The sequence below is a fragment of the Acartia tonsa genome, chromosome 9 (genome assembly GCF_053477335.1).
Source record: "Acartia tonsa isolate MP-2025a chromosome 9, ASM5347733v1, whole genome shotgun sequence".
NCBI classification, from domain to species: Eukaryota; Metazoa; Arthropoda; class Copepoda; order Calanoida; family Acartiidae; genus Acartia; species Acartia tonsa.
The window spans coordinates 24221784-24243161 of record NC_137268.1 but is presented as its reverse complement, the minus strand read 5'-3'; the positions used below and the strand labels follow the sequence as shown (position 1 = coordinate 24243161).

Here is a 21378-nt window from a genome sequence, read left to right as displayed (position 1 = left end):
TAATATATATAATATAAATCAAAATATTGCTCATAAGTTAAATATAACAAGGACAAACACGTCCAATAGTAACGCAGCTGTTTGAAAGAAAAAAGAACTAGAGAGAATGAAAGGGATAGAGAAAGGGAGGGAAATGATAGAAAGAGTACAAGTTTCACTTTCATGACGTAAAGAGTCAAGGGAACACAGTAATAGTGTCTGACTGATTATGACGTAACAAAAAAAAATAGCCAATGAGAGGCCATTATAAATTTTACCATTGGTCAATAACGGCCTCTCGTTGGCTAATTTTTTTTGTTACGTCATAATCAGTCAGACACTATTACTTTGTTCGAGTCAAGGGGGACGAAGAATACTAATTTTTTTCTGTAACTGTATTCTGCTTAAAATAAAATAATGGCATTTAAAGAAATATTGAGCTCTGAGTGGCCCTCCTATTTCTCCTCTTTTATGAATGTTTACATGTTGAAGGGTGGGTAAAGAGGAAGTGGGTAAAGCTAATAAAAATCGGGTAACCCTAGCATTACTTGCAAAAAGACAGACAGAAGGGAAGACAAAGACAAACAAAAATCACATATTGATTAGATTCGCTGCTTAAAACACTATTCAGTTATAAACTAAATGACTTAATTTTTAATATATCATTTTTGAGCCTTTTATTTATTTTATAATATATTAATAAATGTTATAAATACTTTATGTAAAAACAATTTACATTTATTGGTTAACATAAGCTAATGGTATCATGGTATCTTCAAACATTTTCATTTAGTCTAAAGAACTCAAAAATTACAATATTTTTGAAGACGAAGAAAATCCCTCAAAAAATCAGCATGTTACGTCATAAAAACGAGGGATTATCCATCTCTTTTTTAGGGGTTTTCTTTTCCACTCCTCCTCTTCTTATCCCTCATTTTTATAACGTCATTGAGGGACATTCTTAATCTTCATATTTTTAAAAATTGTCTCTTATTAAAGACGAATTGTCTACATGGTAGATTTTATGGCTTTAATACTAACGATATATAGACACTACATACATACAATAACTACATACATATATAATAGGGCAATCTCGTACGGCTGGGGCACCGCAGGCATAAGCCAGACAGAATTAGGGCTCCAAAGGGACCAATAAATATTAACATCTAACATCTATGTGGTTGCAGTTACTTCTGTTTTATTAGCTACTTTGGATTGGGGCTTTGTTCCTAAAAGAAAATAAATATGTTATTGGCAAAATTACTTCTTAATTTAAATGTCAGTCTAACAGTCTTATAAAAAGGTCAAGAACTATAAAAGTTATTTCTGCAATCTAAGGGATTATTTCCAATGCCAATCCCTATATTAAAGTAACAGGATGTAGGTATGTTTGTGTATGTGTGGGAAGAATCTCTTAAACCCCTCAACTGATAAGCTTCTAATTTTTACAGTAAAGCTCATCATTGGTCCAGAGAAGGGTTATAACTATTTTGGGGGCAAGATTGTCTCCAACCCCCCCCCCCCTCCCTCCCATTTCACTCAAGTGCTTCAAATGGCCTCTTTCGATAAATTATTTTACTTTCATGAGCTTCGCTTCATATGAATCTTGTCCTTCTTGTTGTGTAATTACTAATTATTAATTTAACAGTAGAATTATGTCTTTCTGTCCCTCGGATTCTTAAGATCTCGGCAATCGCTGAACCAATTAGGCTCTTCTAATCAGAGAAATATTAATCAAAAGAATTAAATCTATTCATTTGCTTATTTAAATTTCAATTCTTTTTTTTATTTCTCTAAAACCTATCTAAGCTTCTTTGGATTACAGATAATTAGTAGATTTTACTCAAAGAAAAGGAGAGGGAATCACAATCTATAAAAAAAAGCTTGCATGACTAGAGTGAATCAATCTGTTTTTTTTTTATCTTGGTAAACCCTAAATGTTGAACTAACGACTACACCCCTAGGGGCTCTTTATTTTTTTTATTTTACTTTTTATTTATATCATGTCTTATAATTAAGATTTTTAGCGATGAAATGCTAAACTTAGTCCTCTTTCCATTCTCCTTAAAAAAATTAACTTTTATTTTACCATAATTCAAAAGGCTGTTTAAATATAGCGTAATATTTGTAATTCCTATCCCCATATTTAACTGCTAAGTGTTCTGTTTTTATGATGGTGGATTAGAAAGTGGAATTTTTAAGTACTTGTATAGTTCCTAGGAAAGAGATAACTGCAGGGATCTAACGAGATAAGACAATGGCCGATAATTGATGTACATCCCCAATGATGATACACAAAAATAGCCCTTCTTAAAATTATTGGTTGAAACGTTTGGACACTCAACTTAATGAACCAACCAACCAAAATTCAATTGAGAGGGGTAATTATTCTTGAGCGTCAAAATATGATTTATTTTCACATATCTTATTTGCTCAGCTTATAGACTTTAAATACTTTTGCATTATTAAAGCTGCTAAATCTTTTTATTACCTATAATAAACAAGAACAATTTTCTTTTAACGCAGCAGAGTTTTTCAACAAGCGAAGCTAAAAATCTACATTTTATATAAGTAGATTTAATATAAAAAGAACAATACGGAAAATTTCCTTTTAATTTGTCTAATGATTTGGATTAAATTTGTAATGTTCAGGGATATTTTCCAGGCAGGTTTTGAGCTATTTTCTTAAGCATATAACATATAGTTTCAACCCAATAAATACATAAAAAAAACCTAGGCACCGCAACACTTTTAAAGATAGAGGGTATCCTATTTGAAAGAGTGATATGGAAGAATATAAAACATTATGGAAAAAGTGAGTTAAAATCTGTACAATAAAACACCAACATTTCCAACGTGAATTCTAAAACTTTTTTTTCATGTATTTTACAAGGTAAAATAATAGTCTATAAATCAAAAGTGATTAAATTTTTAAGCAAACTATTTTTTTCTCTTTTCTTTTAAGATTTAATTATTCGCGACTCGTTATTAATTGTTATTACATTACAGCCTACAGGCACCCAAACTTTAGCAGTCATAATTGTATTCATTATTGTTTATCAATTTAAGGCATTAATGTATAAACAGTCGCAACTCAATACCATGCACAATTAGTATATCTTTGGTCTATAGCTGAGCTAGTTAAAAGCTGCAAGTGTCTGTCAATAACATTTTGTAGAAGTAGAAGTAAAATTATGTCAACTGATACTAGGATGGATGGTTGAGACTGACCATTCAGTATTTACTTTATTAATTCATTTTTTAATCTGTCCGTTCAGAATCTTAAAAGAGACACGGTGCCTATTTTGAAATTCTTTATGTTTGAAAAATAGGGGGGGGGGGGGGGGGAGTTCTAGGAGGTTTCGGTTCAGCTGTTAGCTACAGACATACAGACACACATCCTGTTACTTTTATTTAAGGATTATCTGAACCTGTCTTACCTATGCCCAGACAAGGTATTTCCACTGCTAAAGCTTCTCTATATGCAGGGTGGGCTATTGCAAATACCAAAGGATTCAAAGAACTAGTTGTTTTAACTGAAATAAAATAGCATACCAAAAAACTTGGCAAATCTTTAAATTAAATTATATTCAAAAGTCTAGTCTTATTAAAAATTAGGGTAAGCTAAGCATTTCGAAAGATAAATGCAGGATATCAAAAAGTAATTGGTTCCTATCTAAAGAGGGTAAGCCAGTATATAGAAGGGGGGGTAGGAGTAGAAAGTCACAAGTCCAGTAATCAAAGTAAGTTAACTATTGGCATCCTTATAAGATAGATAAGCATTCAAGAGTAAGATGATATTTATTTAGTGAGTTGATTTTACTTCTAAGCAAAGAGGTTAAGCCAGTAACTAAATGGTTAGGATAGCTACTCACAAGTCCAACCGTATGTTAACTATCATTATCCTTGTAAGAAAATTAAGCAATCAATAGTAAGTTGAAATTTACTTGATAAGTTAAGTTAAACTAATTAAGCAAAGAGGGAAAATTAAACTAATAGGGTAAAATAGCTACCCACAAGTACAACAGTAATTAAAGTAATTTAACTATTACTATTCTTATAAGATAGGCAAACTTCAAGGGTAAGATTATACTTACTCAGTAAGGAGGGTAAGCCAGCCACCAGAGGGGTAAGTGTAGAGTAACTTCCCACAAGTCCTATTGTGACAACAATAGCATAAGGACACCAAGTTCCGATCCATAGCAGAACATTTGTCAATGCAACCTAGATATAAGAATCATTATTTAATTTTTTTTGTCAATGTTTAATGTTTATTGCCTAACAAGATATTTTATTTTCGTCAGTGCTAGTCTTATCCTACAATAAAAAGTAGTAAGCATTTTTGCAGGGTGTCGGAGCCGTATAATTTTGATGCGGCTCCGGCTCCTCGGAGCCGTATTTTGAAATACGGCTCCGGCTCCAGCTCTGGCTCCGGCTCCTACCTTAAAATTAATATATCATTTTTTTCATCATTGAATTTGATAAAATAAAATAAATAATATAAAATATTTTGCTTTTATTTGATTAAAGCTATATAAAAGTAGAAGGATGTGTGTCTATTTGTTAAGTAACAATAGTTTTTCAGTTTATTATATGGAAATAGACCGTTGCCAAATTATAATATTACTTTAAAAAATCATTTTTAGCTAATCCGGAGCCGGAGCTGTTTTTAACGAAAAATACGGCTCCGGATCCAGCTCCGGCTCCACCAAAAATGTTGCTGCTCCCGGCTCCGAAACACTGCTTTTTTGTCTATAGCGAAGGATCTTCCTAATCTCTGAACCGACAGAACCAATAAAAAATGACCCACCCCAAGAATTTTTTTAAAATTTTTTAATTTTAAAACTCAAATTGAAAATAAGTGGGTGTCGACTCTTTCCCCTTTCCCCTTAAGTGCCCCTAGAAGCTTCTAGGGGCATAGCCGCTAGTTATATAAATGTTACTAATTTTTCTTATGTGTAATGAAATAATGCTTTTTAACATAGTGATAAAATTCAAATAAAGGGTGTTAAAAAAACCGATCGCTTCACTCTTTTCAATATAAACCCTACAGTTTTGGTCAAAAACTAACAAAAAATGACGCAATTCATGTCCAAGCAATGACAATGAGAAAACACTATTGAATTTTGTTTTCTTATCACCTCTCCTGAGCACTACAGCTCGATTCCTAGCCCTTGTGGAGAATTTTTCCTTACATGGAGAGGGCATATTTTATTACAAATTTTTACAGGTTTGACTTTTTTTTAAAGAATAAACTGTCTAAAGTACTTGAACTCCTGTATATAGACTCCATAATGTTCAGAGTTTTTTATGGGGCCTATAAAGACCTTTCTATAGACGCCTTAACCAGATTTCTAACTCATTTCTTGCCAATTTGGCATCAATAAGACAGACCCATCAAACATTGAGACATGAAGGCTCTGTCTATAAAAAAAAGAACAAACTGTCTTAAGTACTTAAAATCTTGTAGATAGACCCCATAATGTTTAGAATTTTTGATGGGGCATGTCAAGATCTTTCTATAGACACCTTAATCAGGTTTCTAACACAATCTTAGACATTTTGGCATCAAAAAGAAAGATCTGTTAAACATCAAGAACTAGCGAGACCTATCATGTCTCAATGTTTGATGGGTCTGTCTTTTTTATGCCAAATTGGTTAGGATTGAGTTATAAACCTGGTTAAGGTGTCTATAGAAAGGTCATTACATGCCCCATCAAAAACTCTGAACATTATGGGGTCTATCTACAAGATTTTTAGTATTTAAGACGACTTGTTGATTTTCAATCTCCATGTAAGGAAAAATTCTCCACAAGGGCTAGGAATCGAGCTGTAGTGCTCAGGAGAGGAAAGTAGAAATCAAAATCAATAATGTTTTCTAATTGTCATTGCTTGGACATGATTTGGGTCATTTTTTGCTAGTTTTTGACCAAAACTGTAGGGTTTATATGGAAAAGAGTAAAGCGGTCGTTTTTTTTAACACCCTTTAGAAATTTCCAGATTTATTGTGTGTACATTATTTACAAAGGGATTAAATCATCAATATATTTATATTAGGGTTCCTAAAAATATCTATGCTGTAGTATGGAAACCGGGCCATATGAATGTTTTTTTTGTCATAAAGGGACCTAAGAAATTACTTAAACAAAAATACTAAATAATTTGTTAAAGAAGGTGTATCAACTTTTTTTTTATAGCTAGCCGGTTCTTTTAGTAAGTAGTAGATGTAAAATTTTTCATAGAATTCAGATATGCAATCGGTTTTTTTGTAGACCTCTTATTTTTTAAGTAATTTAAGTTTAAAAAAAGAAATTAAGTCAATTTTAAGGTACTAAAATGCAACAAAAAAAAGAAAGAAAATGGCCATTATGAACAAAAATAGTAAGATCTTTAATTTGACACCTTACTTTTTCAATTCTGTCAGGTAATTATTGAAAAAATCGATTTTTTTAAACCCACGAGAATAAAAACTTTAAACTTAATTTTATCATTTCACAAGTAAAAAAATATGGGTTCATATATACCTTAGAATCAGAAAAATATTACGAATCCATTGTAAGCAAAATTGAAAAAAAAGTTTACAATATAGTATATAAACTACAATAAAAGGAATTATATAAAAATATCATATTATATTGTACAGGCAACGTCTTAATTCTTGAATTGAGTATAAAAATGGGAAGGGGGTAAAGAGGGGGTAAAAAAGGGAAGACGATAGTGTTGCCTGAACAAAAAATATAATTGGCCATATGTTTATTTTTTATTTTTTTACTTTTTTTCAATTTTGCTTACAATGGATTCGTAATATTTTTCTGATTCTAAAGGTATATATGAACCCATGTTTTTTATGTCTGTTTGAGAAAATATTTAGGTCTAAAGTTTTTATTAAACCGAGGTTAAAAAAATAGATTTTTTCAATAATTACTCAACAGAATTTTAAAAGTAAGGTGTCAAATTAAAGATCTTACTATTTTTGTTCTTACTGGCCATTTTCTTCTTTTATTTTGTTGCGTTTTAGTACCTTAAAACCGACTTAATTATTTTTTTAAAAAACTTAAATTACTTAAAAAATAAGAGGTCTACAAAAAAACCGATTGCATATCTGAATTCTATGAAAAATTTTACATCTACTACTTACTAAAAGAACCGGCTAGCTATAAAAAAAAAGTTGATACACCTTCTTTTCAAGAAAAAAGTAACATTAATTTATGTTTATAATTTTTAATTTCAGAAATAACCAACAAGCGAAATAAATCTAAAATAAGATTTGGGAGGCAGGTGTAAAGGTTGTCAATTCTACTATGTGTTGACCCCCAATGATATCATGGGGACCTGATTCTATAATAAGACATGAGTTAATTCATACGTACCATATCTATAAGCATATAATTATACACATTTTAAATATTTGACAGTTAATTTCATCATTCAAATTTATATCTATTTTCTTCATTTTGTATTACGTAATTCATATAAATCTTTTTATTGTAGCAATATATGATTAATTATGTGAATCATTTAACTTTGTATCACAGTTTTAATATATCTTCTGAAGATGTCTTACCTTTTTTTGGTGGGTGAAATTCATCTTTGATGGGGGGGGGGTCCTTAACCCCCCTCTTTTTTATTTTAAAACTACGGGCATCAAACTTTGAAGCGAGGGGTATTAGCCCCTAAAAATATCCTGTTGTGCCAGTGGTCAAACTTTTAATGGGGGGGGGGGGGTAAATATATAATCCCAAATTCTTTTGTGGTTATTGGAGGGGGGGGGGGGGGGAGACACCCATTCACAATTCTGATAGATACCTTTGCTATTTTCATCTCCATACTTTCTTGGTTGTTTTTGTTCTGTTTAATTGAATCTACTCCCATTTTCTTGGCTTGAGATCTTAGCTCCACCTCGTGGGATATTACTGCCTTTGTTATCTTAACAAGAAAATTATGTCCACCATTTCTACTTCATCAATAACAAGCCAACAATATCCTAGTTTAGTGTCTTTGGACAAGTTTTTTATTGAATAACTTTGCTGTTTAATAAGAATATTACCTTGGAATAAAAGTAGATGACAAACATCATAGGAATGATAAAGTGGGATATCAGTGTGTATAGAATGAAACTCTGATTCAACCAATCCTTAACAATTTCATTAAACAACTTGAAAATACAAACTTACTATGATTTAGTTTAGTATTTTTTTATAAAGGGCCTGTTGAACTCTGAAACTCCCCCCACCTAATTTTTTCATCAGTTTTTTCCTAATGTCTAAAACCTGTATAACACTGCAAGGCAATCCAGTACCCAATATAACCTTACCTAACCTGACATAAGAAATAAGCAAACAAACGAAAAATAACTAATTGAAAAAAAGTTTAGCTTTTATTAATTTTTTATCTAATTTATATAATTGAAAAGATATTTTTGATTCACCTTAAGTTTTAAAAATACTTTTAATATAAAATGACATTATTTTAACTAAATAAAAAGAAGATATACCTTTTTAATATAGTCATAGCTACATGTAATCAACAGTCCTTCAAGTCCATAATGTCCCCAGCCCAGAAAAGGGCCTATAGAGGATAACGTTGCATAAACCCATAGACCAATCACCATCAAGAGAGCCTAAACATAAAAAAACATGAATACATAAACAGGGATAGTGAACCCTATTTAAAAGTAGCTTTATATATTTTTGAATTGCTCATTTATTTGTGCTGTTTTAACTTTAACATTATTTTATGAACAGATTGTTAGCTTCACTCAAACTTGGGGGATCTTAGGGAAAGGAATAAAACTACCCTTTCAAATACAGTTTGGGACTCGTCTGATTTAAGTGTTATTCAGACATCAAACTGGCAATAAAACAGCACTTAGCGTATCAACCGAAGGAACGAAGTAAAATTTAAACGAGGTTTATCATACCCAACCAATGTATATAAATCTCTAAAAAAAAAAGCTTAATATATTAGTATGTAAATATGTACTTTTCTAGTATTGTGTCGGTCGATATTATGAGGATGATCGATAATACTAATGTAACGTCTAACCTGAGATGTACTTATTCTTTCTGCAGTTATCCCTCCAACAATTACCCTACACCTGTAAGTAAAAGAGGTTCTCAAAATAATAAAAATATATAAAAAACAAATAGATTTATATATTTTACTTTAATTGACTTGTTTCTTAGAAACATATGTAAATAGTATATTTAAGTAAACCTTTTTTGCAGGAATCTAAAGGGATAAGACAATAGACGATAAATTGATATTACAAAATTACCCTTATTTTAGATTAAGATTTACAGTTGAAAATTTTAAACAATACTAGTTTGGAATAAAACATTCTAAATTTAAGAACCTAAAGTTTTTAAGCCAACGAATAAGATATCTGGGTTGTAAAACTTTTGTACTAGTTTAATGCTCCTTCCTAACTAAGATATTATAAAACATTATATACTAATGATTACCATGGATATGATAGAAACTGTTCCTGAGATATTATACAACATATACCTGTCATAACCAATGAAAACCATAGACATGATAGAAACTGTTCCAGTAATGCCTCCCAACATGGCGAATATCTTACAATCTGCAAACAAAAAAGGATATTGGATTAAAAGCTTTGCAACAAAAAAATTAAATTTTAGCACCAAGCACTAGTCAGTTTTTGTTCTAAACGACTTTAAGAGAAGATCAAAGGTTTGGTTTTCTTCAATAGTTGAGATGAACATAGAATTAATGGTGCTTTTCGTCAAAGTGCCTGAACCCCCCCCCCCCCCCATTTTTCCTCATATTTTAAAATAATTAGAAAAAAGTGGGTAGTTTATCCCCCTAAAAGTAGCAATAGAACTTAACCTGAATTATTAACCAACAAAAAAAAAACTACAATTTTAAAATTTTTTTCATTCCAATAAAATATGAAGAAGGGGGGCGGGGGTTAACCAGGATGCTTTACAATAAAATATTAAGACTTACTCAAAACTCCCCACATCCAATATCTCTGGATAAATATATTGATTCCAACTGGCAGACCCTAAAAATTATTATTATAATTAGAGTAAACCAACCTATAAGCTATATAGTTTTATGGCGCCTAAACTTGTCTGTTCATTAATAGCTTTTGATTAATTATTGTACATGTATAATTTCTTTTTATAAAGCCTTTAGAACGGGAAAGGGCTGTAGCTTATACTAGTTTTATAACAGCGTTTCCTTATTCGTCGGCTCAACAACTTTGGGGACATTTATTACATTTTATTTGGTTGGTTCATTAAGTTGAGTGTCCAAACGTTGTAACTACTAATTGTAATCTAATTAAAGGATAATCTAATTAGGATTGGGGATTAAATTTTACATCCTTTTTTTGCTATTGTTTTGTCCCTTTAGATCTCTGCTTTATAATCATTGTACATTCAATAAAACTTTAAGTATACGTACATAAAGCACCTTAATTGTAGAGTTGATATGCAAATGACTTTCAATTTTAAATGGTAAAATATCTCACAAATCTATTGTTTCAAAACGTTTATACTTTTCTGGAAAAGAAAAAATAAGTTTTAGGGAAAAATTTTATACAATTTACACAATAACGATAAAAAAATAAACAGTCAAATTAAAATTTTAGAATATAAAAGTTACCTAATCGTAGTTAAAACGTTTTAAAATTAGATAATTAAAAGCTAATTCATAAGCAGATATTTAATAATTTTAAATATTAAATATTTTAAATATTAAATAAAAGATTTAAATGAAGTAAAATTTAATTTATATTATAAAATCTAATTCCTTAATCCTATATGCTTAAGTAACAAGTTGTATAATGTATATTATATATTTTACTAATATTTCCAGTATGGCTTTGAAACCGATCAATTTCTGCTGGATAAAAACCGGTTTTTAGCCATAATAATACATAATTTATAGCATCACATTACATACAATTTTTCTCGGGTCTAACAAATCTGTCTTTAATCTAATAATTCTTCATTTTAATAACCGCAAAAAGCTGTCTACAATACGATGCGATAAATTAATATTCTCGCCCATATTTTGGGTTGACAGACAGACGAACGGATCTACTACTTCAAAAGTATCTGTGCTAATAAGAAACTTACATGAGTAACCATCATAATAAGATCTGATAAAGCCAAATTTATTATAAATACATTAGAAGAAGTCCTCAATGATGCAGTCTAAAATTTAGTTATATTATTAGTTGGATAAAGTGCACTCCTAAGTTACTAAATACATTTTATATAACCTTTTTGAAATTGAAAATTAAGGGGAGGGGGGGGGGATGGTTAGTTTTGTTTGTTTGTTTATTTCTTTATGCTAGGTCATAATAAGTTAGAGACCGCAGGTATAGGCCCCACAGGGTAATATCACCCTGCATGGGTTAGGTATTATAAAACAACTACTCCATAGACGTCCAAGGGGGGGGGGTAATGGGGCGATTACCCCCCCCCCCCCCCAAACGATTTTTTCATTTTACCCCCCCCCCCCATTTAAAACTTACCCCTACCCTGGGGATGCCGTAGGCACCCCCAACCATTTAGGAGGGGGTATTTACCCCCCCCAAACAATTTTGGGGGGGTAAATACCCCCCCAAAATAAAAAATCTCTAATAAAAAAAAATTTTGCGCGCTTCGCGCGCATTTTTAATACTATATATTTAATAAAATTTAAATTACCCCTCCAAAAATTTTACCCCGGGTGTAAATTTTGGGGGGGATAAACTAAATTTACCCCTGCCAACAGATTTCAAGGGGGGTAATTACCCCCCCCCAAGCAAATTTTACCCCCGGGGTAAAAATTTGGGGGGGTGGGTAAAAAAAATTGCGGCGCGCTTCGCGCGCCATTTTACCCCCCAAAAACGAATTACTCCCCCCCCTTCAAAAATTTATACACCCTTAAAATAAAAAGCTTGGACGCCCCTGAACTACTCCTACCCCTTTATTTTCAATTTTCCAAAATAAGGGGGGTGGAAGTTATCATTGCACAACGTATTTTGACAAAGCCCAAATTGTGTCAAAAATCATCCATGTGACGTCATAAAAATGTGGGATTATCAATCTCTTTTTTAGGGGTTTTCTTTCCCACTACTCCTCTCAACTCCCACATTTTTATCAAGTCACATGGATCATTTTTGACACAATTTGGGCTTTGTCTACTTTTTGTGTGAAGGTACAAAAAAATAACAGAACAACAATGAACGCGAACTTCAACAAAAAGAACAACTGGATAAACAAATTGACATAAAAAAGGCAATTTTTATTAAAGCATAAAGGATCTTTTGTATTTAGCAGTTTGAAAAAAACTTTAAAATTGGACATAAGATTATATATGGTTCTTATATTTTAAATTTTAATTAGATGAAAATAAGCTAGTGTTTTCTTTTGCCTTCAAATTTTAATTAAAATATTTAATGGTTTTTGTGAGCTCAGATAGTACGAATGTTTAATTTTAAAAGCGCAGCTACTCTATAATTCTGGTTAATTTACTTAATTTTACCAACTCTCTGATTCTAAAAATATAACAGTTTTATGCTCTTTTTTCATCCAAACTATTTTTAACTTGTTGCGCTACTTTTGAACATTAGATAACATCTAATCCATCAGACTAGCAAATTAAACATAATTTAGTCATAGAGTAGCTGCACTACTAATATTACCTTGATAAAAATGTAGATAACACAACCGTTACCGAGAATACTCATACATAATAATACAACCATTCCCACTCCGACTAATAAGTTCAAAATTGGATTCTAAAATAAATTTTAAAAAAGTTAATCAGTGATGGGGACAGTTGCTTGCTAGGAGTGAGTGAAGCAAAAAAAAAATTTTTATATCCCCCTTAAACTGAGAGGGTATGTACGGGACTAGAACCTTTAGGGGGTTAAAGCAGTGTAAAAAAATAAAAGAAGCTGAACAAACTAATTATATTTTTTCACAGGAGCTTTGTATTGGCATATTTAGGATTTAGGTTTGTAGGGTTAATTCAACATACATTGAATAAGCACAATTTTTTATATATACAAACGCACAGATTCTAAATAAAGAACTATAAATCTAATCCAAGGTTCTGAAAGAAAGCAATAATCTCCATTAATTTAGAATTAGTATTTGATATGAGTTCTATTTTAGATTCATCATAAACAAACTTTTGAAATTAACTATAAATGTAAATCTTTTTTTAAGTTACATATATTTCAACAGAAATATAAAAATAAGCAGGTAATCTTTATCTATCAAAAATTTAAATTTTCACGTACTATTTATTTCAATTATTAGAAAGGGTAATTATTTATAAGTGTCCGATTGTTAAATATTTTTTGGAGACAAAGGTGTACAATGTTTTAATATATTTAGCAGGTGACGTACATTTATTTATGTATTCTTAACTCATAGATTGAAAGATAAATAAAAAAATGACCTTTATCAAAATTAATATGAAATCTCCTCTAAAATATGTGATGTTAATAGTTCATCCCTTAACACCCTAACAAACTTATATTTTTTCAATGAAAAAGATTAGGCCCTTAAAAAAAATAAACCTTTATATAAAAAAGGAAAGTTTTTTTTTATATTGTTTGGTAGATAATGATATTAGATTCCAACTGAACCTAGTAATAGTGTCTAACTTTTTATCTTTGTGACGTAACAAAAATCCCTCTGTTTTTAGGGGTTTCCTTTCCCACCTCCCCTCTCATCCTTCGATTTTTGTTTCGTCACAAAGATAAAAAGTTAGACACTATTACTAGGCTCTTTCAACTTTATCTTTTTTTTATTAATTTATATATCTCTAAATTCTCATGTGCTTTATATAAATAAAGTACAACATATTCAATAAAAAAAATGTTTTATAAGTTTTAATATCAAAGTACAAAGTAAAAAAAATCTGAAAGATATGACACACGTATAAAGCAAATGATTCTTTCATGATCCAGTCAAAATTAAACTTGCAAATTAAAATATCATTAACAAATCCCATGTTTTTACTTTGATAAGTATTTTTCAGTTAGTTACTAAGTTATTTGAACTTTGTGTTTACCTTTATATAAGTAATATAAATAAAAAGCTTAGTTTTAATCCCCTTATTTTTCCTTTATTGGACTATAAGTTAGGCTACTTAAGGTTTATTATAATCTTGGGTATTTGAAATTCCTATGACAGACAACCAGTAATCAAATTATGTGTAGCTTTAAAACTTTCTATAATAGGCAAGTAACCTTGCTTCTTAAAATTCAATCTATAGATATTTTTAATCTCTTTGCTTTGTGCATTTTTCCAAAATAATCTCTTATTAAAATGTGGCAAAGGAATAAAAAGCAGAACTTTAAAATATGATTAAAAATAAAAATTATGATCTAGGATATTTTATATTAATATTTAAATTTTACCATGGATAAATTTAATTTTGCGAATATGTTAAGAAAAATATCTGCAAATGAGGGTAATTTTAAAGTGCTTGTATGAAAGGACAAAACTTTGCTATGTACTGTACAGAACTGGCCCCTGAATAAATTGCTATAGTATAGGTCACTAGTTGGATTTCTAAAGAAACCTTTTATGTAATCAGATTAGATGTTAAAAAAACTATCTTTAATCCAACAATCCGAAACACTTCCCTTCTCTTATATTTTATTTTTAAAAACCCTAATGGGAGCTTTGACCCTGCGGGGTTCTTTTAACTTTCACTTGACCCAACCCAACTTAAAATAAGCACAGAAATACGACGGAAAACGCTGATAAAGAGATAGACAAATAATCGTATAAAAATCTTACTTGAGGAGGATATGCTGTCCAATGTGGATCTAAAATATCATCAAGTCCTGGCTCTAAATTGTCCCCATGTCTTGTTTCTATAATCAAACAAATAAAAATTATCAGGGCTCGGCAGCTGCGCGTCAGTCGCGTGTAATCCTCAGTTAAATCGCTATATGATAACATTAAAATTCAGCTAAAAGTCTAAATCTGTTCATTTTATGTTTAAATCAAACTTGGTTTAAAAAATAGACATAATATATCTAGATGGTCATCTGATCCCAATTCTTAGGGCGACGAAATTTTTACTTTATTAGGTACAGAAAAAATTTTCTAAAGAAAAGCTTTATCCTAAGATATGTGACAATAGCTGACTTAAATGCGAGCTTAAGAAGAAAATATGCCATTACGTACCAAAATTTGTAAAATATTTGGAATGTAACTTCACTATTCTTCTATTGACTGATTTAGACAGTATGTCTCTAGATTATCTTTATTGTTTAAAAGGCATAAAACTTGTGTACCTGGAGGGAAATGTAGGTTGAAATATTCGTCTAGATATACACCTTTGGGCGGTGGCCACATCTTTGATAAATAATCTATAATATGAAATAAGGTATAACTATACAGACTGACATTTGATTATCAAAAAGATTTTTATAAAATATGAAATAAATTTGATTTGTAGATTTATATCTTTTTATGATTTTTATTTTTTATGATTAATATGAAATCAATTAGACTTTGTTTGCATTTGTATGACAACAAAAATCTCAAAGTCATTGTATCTATAACCTGTGGCGTGCACAAACATTTGCCTGGGTGGGGGTTAGTCTATAGGGAAAATTGTGGTGCTCTCCCACAAAAAGTCGGCTAACATTGATAGTCCTCCCCCTTATTTTAAAACTTTATTGTTAAAAGGAGGATAGGAGGGTTAGCTTTTTTTTCGTATGTGTAATCCCTGCGGGGTCTAAACCTATGGTGTCCTGACCCTATGGAACTTCCCAGTACCCAATGTAACCTAAGCTAACCTCACATAAGGGGCGTTGCTACAAAAGACCAACTCTACAAAAGACCAACACCTACAAAAGACGAACTCTACAAAAGACCAACCCCTACAAAAGACCAACACCTACATAAGACCAACACCTACAAAAGACCATCACCTACACATGGTCTACCCATACAAAATATCAATTAATACAACTATTTAATACTTATATTTGCGGGAACTTTTGTTTAATGAAATCTTCCAATTTTTAACGTTTACTAAACAACCTGCTTTATTGCATCAAGATCCATGACAGATCTATATAAGAAATAAATGTCTATATATGAGCTCAAGTTTTCCAAGCGATAGATGTTTAAAACTCATAGTGCTCCAATAATCCGTAATAAACTCTCATTGACCAGAATGATAAGACCCATTATTTTACTTTTTGAAGAATAAATTTTTTTTTTAAATTTCCTGTTGCTATTTGAATTATATTAAAGTATTAATTTTCTATCCATAAAACAGAAAATTTAAATTTATAATATAGTAAATAAAAGAAAACTTAGTTTTAAAATAATTTGATACTAGCGATACATGTGTAATGTGGTCAGATATTGAACTAAAATTTAACTGTGTCGTTCATAATCTATTTAAAGCATTCATTTTATTAATTTGATAAATACAGTAGACAATTTGCAGTTTTAGACCTTCTAGCATTACGAATTTTTTGAATGTTGGTCTTTTGTTGAGTTGGTCTTTTGTAGGTGTTGGTCTTAAGTAGAGTTGGTCTTTTGTAGGTTGGTCTTTTGTAGAGTTGGTCTTTTGTAGAGTTGGTATTTTGTAGAGTTTTATCTAAATCTATCTAAAATCTATTGTGAAAAGTTATTATAACATCGTGTATTAAGTATGTGTACTTTTTGACACTTTTTTAAAAACCAAAGCAATTTAGCAGAATTGATTATATTTAGGAATATAGTAAAGTATCCCGGAAAAGCACTGACCTTCCAGTAGTGATCTGAGCGGGAAAAAAAATGATATAGAATAGATCCTACAAGTTTCATTTTCCTTGAACTAAAGTTTATATAACTTGAGTCAAATTTAAATTGATGAAGATAGAATTGGACTTGTAATTATACTGGTCCCAAAGGTTAAATTAAAAAAATCTCTCGTTGGATTGGAAACTTTGTAGTCTTTTATTAAATCTTGTAAGTGGTTCAAACTGTTAGTGTTCAATAGAACTGTTACTCAAAATAAACTTTTCGAATTTAATTCTTATGCTTACCTAAAAAGTTACTTTAAGTGCCTAGAAATGTACAAAATTTTATCTCTTTATCTCTACTGGCTACCTAGCGCCAGGCCTCTAAAAAAATCCATTTTTGAGATCCCGTTATTCATACAAAAATTTCAAATGCATACGAGAATGGCTTGGAGATTAATTTAGGTGTTCTGCATATTTTTTAAATTATAAAATGCGACTAAGATTGTTGTCACAAGAATGCTGTGCTATTTTTTATGTCTGTTAAAGATTTGTCAGCAATTTTTTCAGAAAACTGACCGTCGCTAGTTGTAGAGTAGACTTTGACAAACGATTTTTTGGATATCATATCTTTGCTCTTATATGTTTAAGTTGAAATATGCTAGAGCTAAAAACCTGCACATTGCTGAGAAATTGTTAAAACCGCCGTACTACCGAAATCTGTTGATTTTTTTAGCGGCCTGGCGCTAGGTAGTCAGTATAGATAGAGAGATGAAATATTGTACATTTATTTATAGACTAATTAACTCTTTAGGTCGGCAGAAGAATTAAATTCGAAAAAGTGTATTTTGAGTAAGAAATCTAGTGTTCAAACTTTTTTACAAATAATCTTAACCCAAAGAAGATGTAATCCTATCTATTATAATTAGGATGTGTGTTTCAATTAATTGTCCATTGTCGTACTTTAAAATTCTTGGATAATATACTTACAAATATACAAAACATACAAATGTAAATCATTAATCCAATTACATAAATGTAAAAAATATATATAAGTAGACCAAGACATTGGTTTCAAACAATTTCATTGCTATACTAATACTGAATTAAGTATTTACTTAACTTCCTTTATATATTTAATTTGATAGTGTAATGAATATTATTTTATATTTTATTATATTTATATGGATTCCAACGATATTCTAGAAGTTTATTACTTGGAGGAAGTAAATAAAGATATGGAAACAATTAAGAGCTTAATTGTTTTCGAATATTTCCTTAAAGTTATGTGCAAGCTTCCAGTCAAATACGTCGTTAGGTCAAATTGATCTTAATTATGAGTATAATCACAAATGCATTTGGTCACAATTTAGGACAGCTTGACCTAATAAGAGCATTTGACTAGAAGCTTCCATCTAACTTTACGGAATTATCGAAAAATTGAAAAAATGATGAATTTTGTAACAAATTGTTGATTCAGGAACGTAAAATTTACCCTCACAGTCGAATAATGTGTTGTTTTTAACACCTTGACACCCTCTTACGATTTTTTACGCCATCCTGAGACCAAAATCGAGGGTAGGTGGGTGAAATCAGGGATCTAAAGGGATAAGACATGACAATTGCCGATAAATTGATGTACATCAACAATGATTATACACAAAACTATCCCTTTTGTAGATTACAATTAATAGTTGAAACGTTTGAACACTGAACTTAATAAACCAACCAATCAAAATTGACTAAAACTCCCCAAAGTTGCTAAGCCCCTTTTATTTGAGAGTAAAAATAGCAAGTAGGAAAAGGGCCCCGTAGAATTTAAGCCCTCCGCTGAATAATAACAAGTATAAATGGACAGTAGATAGGATTGAGGAGTCAATGAATTTTTCTTTTCATTTCCTCTGTGAAAATAAGAACAGCATAAATTGTGTATACAATAATCTTCAGATTTTATTTGATATCAGCAAGGTAGATTGATTTATTAAGTAGCAGAGCTATCATTAATCATTTCATTGTTGTAACAGATTGACTTAGCTGCATCCCAATTATTACCCCAGAGGGCAAGGCATAATTTAAAACATGAATCATCTCATATTCTTTCCATACTTTTAAGGCTATTTATCAACTTTTCCTTTCCCCGTTCCAAGTTTTGTATGTTTAATTTACAAAAGGTAAAGGCTTTTAACATGAATTAACTACAAATTACCAAATAACCTTTCAAAATTGTGAAAAAGCTTCACTTCTGTAGTAAAAAATGTATATTTTATTAATGAATTCTAATTGACGCAAGTAATGATGTAATACAAAGTGTTAAAGTACAATTAGTGGTAAATAATCGTAGAAAAGTATATTCAATCCTATGACATTTCAGAGTTTTACATAATGGAAAATTGTATCCTTGACATTACAATCTTTTTTAGTCGTTCTTAAAGTTAATATTTTTACTGGGACCATTTCTTAACAGATAATCTCATTATTAATTCATGTATTTCAAGCTAAGTTACTCTATAACTAGTATACGTCACAGTGACATGCACAGTAATTCTCTAAGGAGTTGTGAAATCATCAAGGGGTGAAAAAAGGGGAAGACAGTCTTTCTCAATTTCAAATTTAAGCATGGTGTAAAGTAGACCACACCATTCCACACACCAGTAATACATCAGTCATTGGATAAAGATTTTTAAAATCATATATCTTTCAAGAAAAATATGTCAAATTATAATTTGTAATACTTTCAAACATTTTAGAGAAGTTGTTAGATGTGTAAACTACAAACTTCATGGTTCCTTCTTGTTTAATTTTAGATTAATTATTTGGATCAATATTTACCAATTCCAAGACAAGGTATGTTCTAAGCCATGGCCCCCATATGTCTTGAAAGGCCACTGCAATACCAGATGATTCAGAGAGGATGTTGTCTTCACTAATAAAATGAAAATGATAAATGCATCGCATTTTGAAAGAAATCTTGATATTTATAAATACAGTAAAATATTCTCTGATAATTGCAATTATATTCATTAAATTAAAAACAGAATGATTATTAATATTACTATGTATTTTAATTTAAATACACATACATTAAAAACACAAGGCACAATAAGATAAAAAGATTGTATAAAGTGAACTATTATATTAGCGGAATTTAATAAGTAAATTTTTTTAAAGACAATATAAACAAACAGTAAATAAATGAGAAGTGGTTAAGCTTTGCAGGCAGGTTGATCTTTTAAAAGTGTAATTTAAGTTTATTCAAATGAAATGTCAAGCAAAGGCAAAGCTGCTGAGAGGTCATTATTGTTGTCTTCCATGTCAGAAGTGTCATGGTTGGGTTCTGATAATAGAAAAAGATCTGGGTTGCTTGACTGGTGGTGCAGATGAGATGCCAGTGAGGATGTTGAGATGGTGCAGGAGCTGGTTGTGGTGCATGATTGAGTGCTGCAGGGTTGAGTGGTAAAGGGTTTGTGTTGCAGAGTGAAGGTGTGTAGAAGGTGGTGAAGTTCGGATTTTTGTAAAAGGAGGCGGCGTCTTTGCTGTTGATGAGGGGTAGAAGAAAGACCCGCTTGATGGTAAGGGTTTTAAGGCAGGGGGATAGGTTGGAGGAAGATTTTGTCAGGTGGTCAAAGTCATGGTTGAAAGGAACAGGAAGGGAGAGGCCAAAAATCGCGTTAGGGGGATAAATTTAACGTTATTTTTCTTTAACAGCATATCCTATTATATAAAGTAGTAAGAGTTTTTTGTCTGTCCCGAAGGATTTCGCTAACCGCTGAACCGATATTGTTCTCCTTTTCAGTAAAGCTTCTTATAGGTCCTGGGAATGTTTTAAACTATTTTTGTGGAGGGTTTCTTTACCCCCCTTCCCCCCCCCAAAAAAAAAAAAAAAAATATTTTTTTTACTCTTTTGAATTAGTGGTTGTTTCTAACGGGAAAGATGGGTAATGAGGTGGTGGGGGGTAGAACAACAGTTGCAAAAAAAGCAAGGTAAAGGACCAAACAGGTTTATTTTACTCTTAAACCTAACTGTTTGGAGAGAAAATTACTAGTTTCAGCAATAAGACAATTTATTTGTTTATCTGTTTAAAATTTGGGATTCTCCATATGGAAAACCCAATCTTTTTTTACTGAAAATGTTGTAAAGAAGAGTTAAAAGAAGTATCATTTGAATTTGACAATAAAGGTAATGTGGCCCAACTAATATTTCTAAAGAAATAGAATAATATTAAAGATGAAATTTGCAGTTTTGCTTCATAAAGATTCAAAAACAAAAAAAGAGGTTTCTTTCCATGGAATTGTATTTTTTGCTATTTTACTAAATTTATTCTAAACTTATGTTAATACAATGATTTGAAAGTCATATCTTCTTATGCAATATTTTTATACATGTCATATGTAATTATGTAAAAATAGTTTATGTAAATTTAATAAGAGACACATTACATTAAATTAGATTATATATTTAAATAGCCACCTGTTTAATTTTGTAAAGAAATATAGCCCCATTCCAAGTTTTGACAAAAGATGTTAAAAAAACCTATCTTGTCTATTTAGGTGTTCTAGATAAAGGTCTTGCAATATGAGGATTGTTTTTTTTTGGGGGTATATTCCCTTTCGTGGCAACGCCCCTAGAGGGCCGATTCGTCGTATTTTCAAAATGACTTTTG

The 21378-nt window shown here is 30.7% G+C and overlaps 1 protein-coding gene across 2 annotated transcripts; it reads right to left on the bottom strand.

Moving 5' to 3' along the window:
- Positions 1-643: 643 nt before the first annotated feature.
- Positions 644-15384, bottom strand: LOC145327787 (compound eye opsin BCRH2-like). Of its 2 annotated transcripts, XM_080171343.1 has the most exons (13): positions 15272-15384; positions 14769-14845; positions 12653-12748; positions 11097-11174; positions 9958-10015; positions 9493-9571; positions 9028-9079; positions 8477-8602; positions 8030-8116; positions 7789-7908; positions 4080-4206; positions 3423-3518; positions 644-1211 (listed from the first exon to the last, which is right to left on the bottom strand). In XM_080171343.1, the coding sequence occupies exons 1-13, from the start codon at positions 15330-15332 to the stop codon at positions 1156-1158; spliced, it is 1113 nt and encodes a 370-aa protein (XP_080027469.1). In that variant the 5' UTR covers positions 15333-15384; the 3' UTR covers positions 644-1155. The 2 variants fall into 2 exon arrangements, with proteins under 2 accessions (XP_080027469.1, XP_080027470.1); XM_080171344.1 differs by lacking the exons at positions 11097-11174; positions 12653-12748.
- Between the last annotated feature and the right edge of the window lie 5994 nt (positions 15385-21378).

Excerpts from the sequence above, each read along its gene's own strand:
- LOC145327787 (XM_080171343.1), bottom strand. The coding sequence starts at position 15,332 with ATGTGGCCACCGCCCAAAGGTGTATATCTAGACGAATATTTCAACCTA. Across the intron at positions 4,207-7,788 it reads TGGAGATGAAAATAGCAAAG|GTTGCATTGACAAATGTTCT; the intron begins GTATCTATCAGA and ends TCTTATATCTAG. Across the intron at positions 3,519-4,079 it reads TGGCTTACCCTCCTTACTGA|TTAAAACAACTAGTTCTTTG; the intron begins GTAAGTATAATC and ends ATTTTATTTCAG.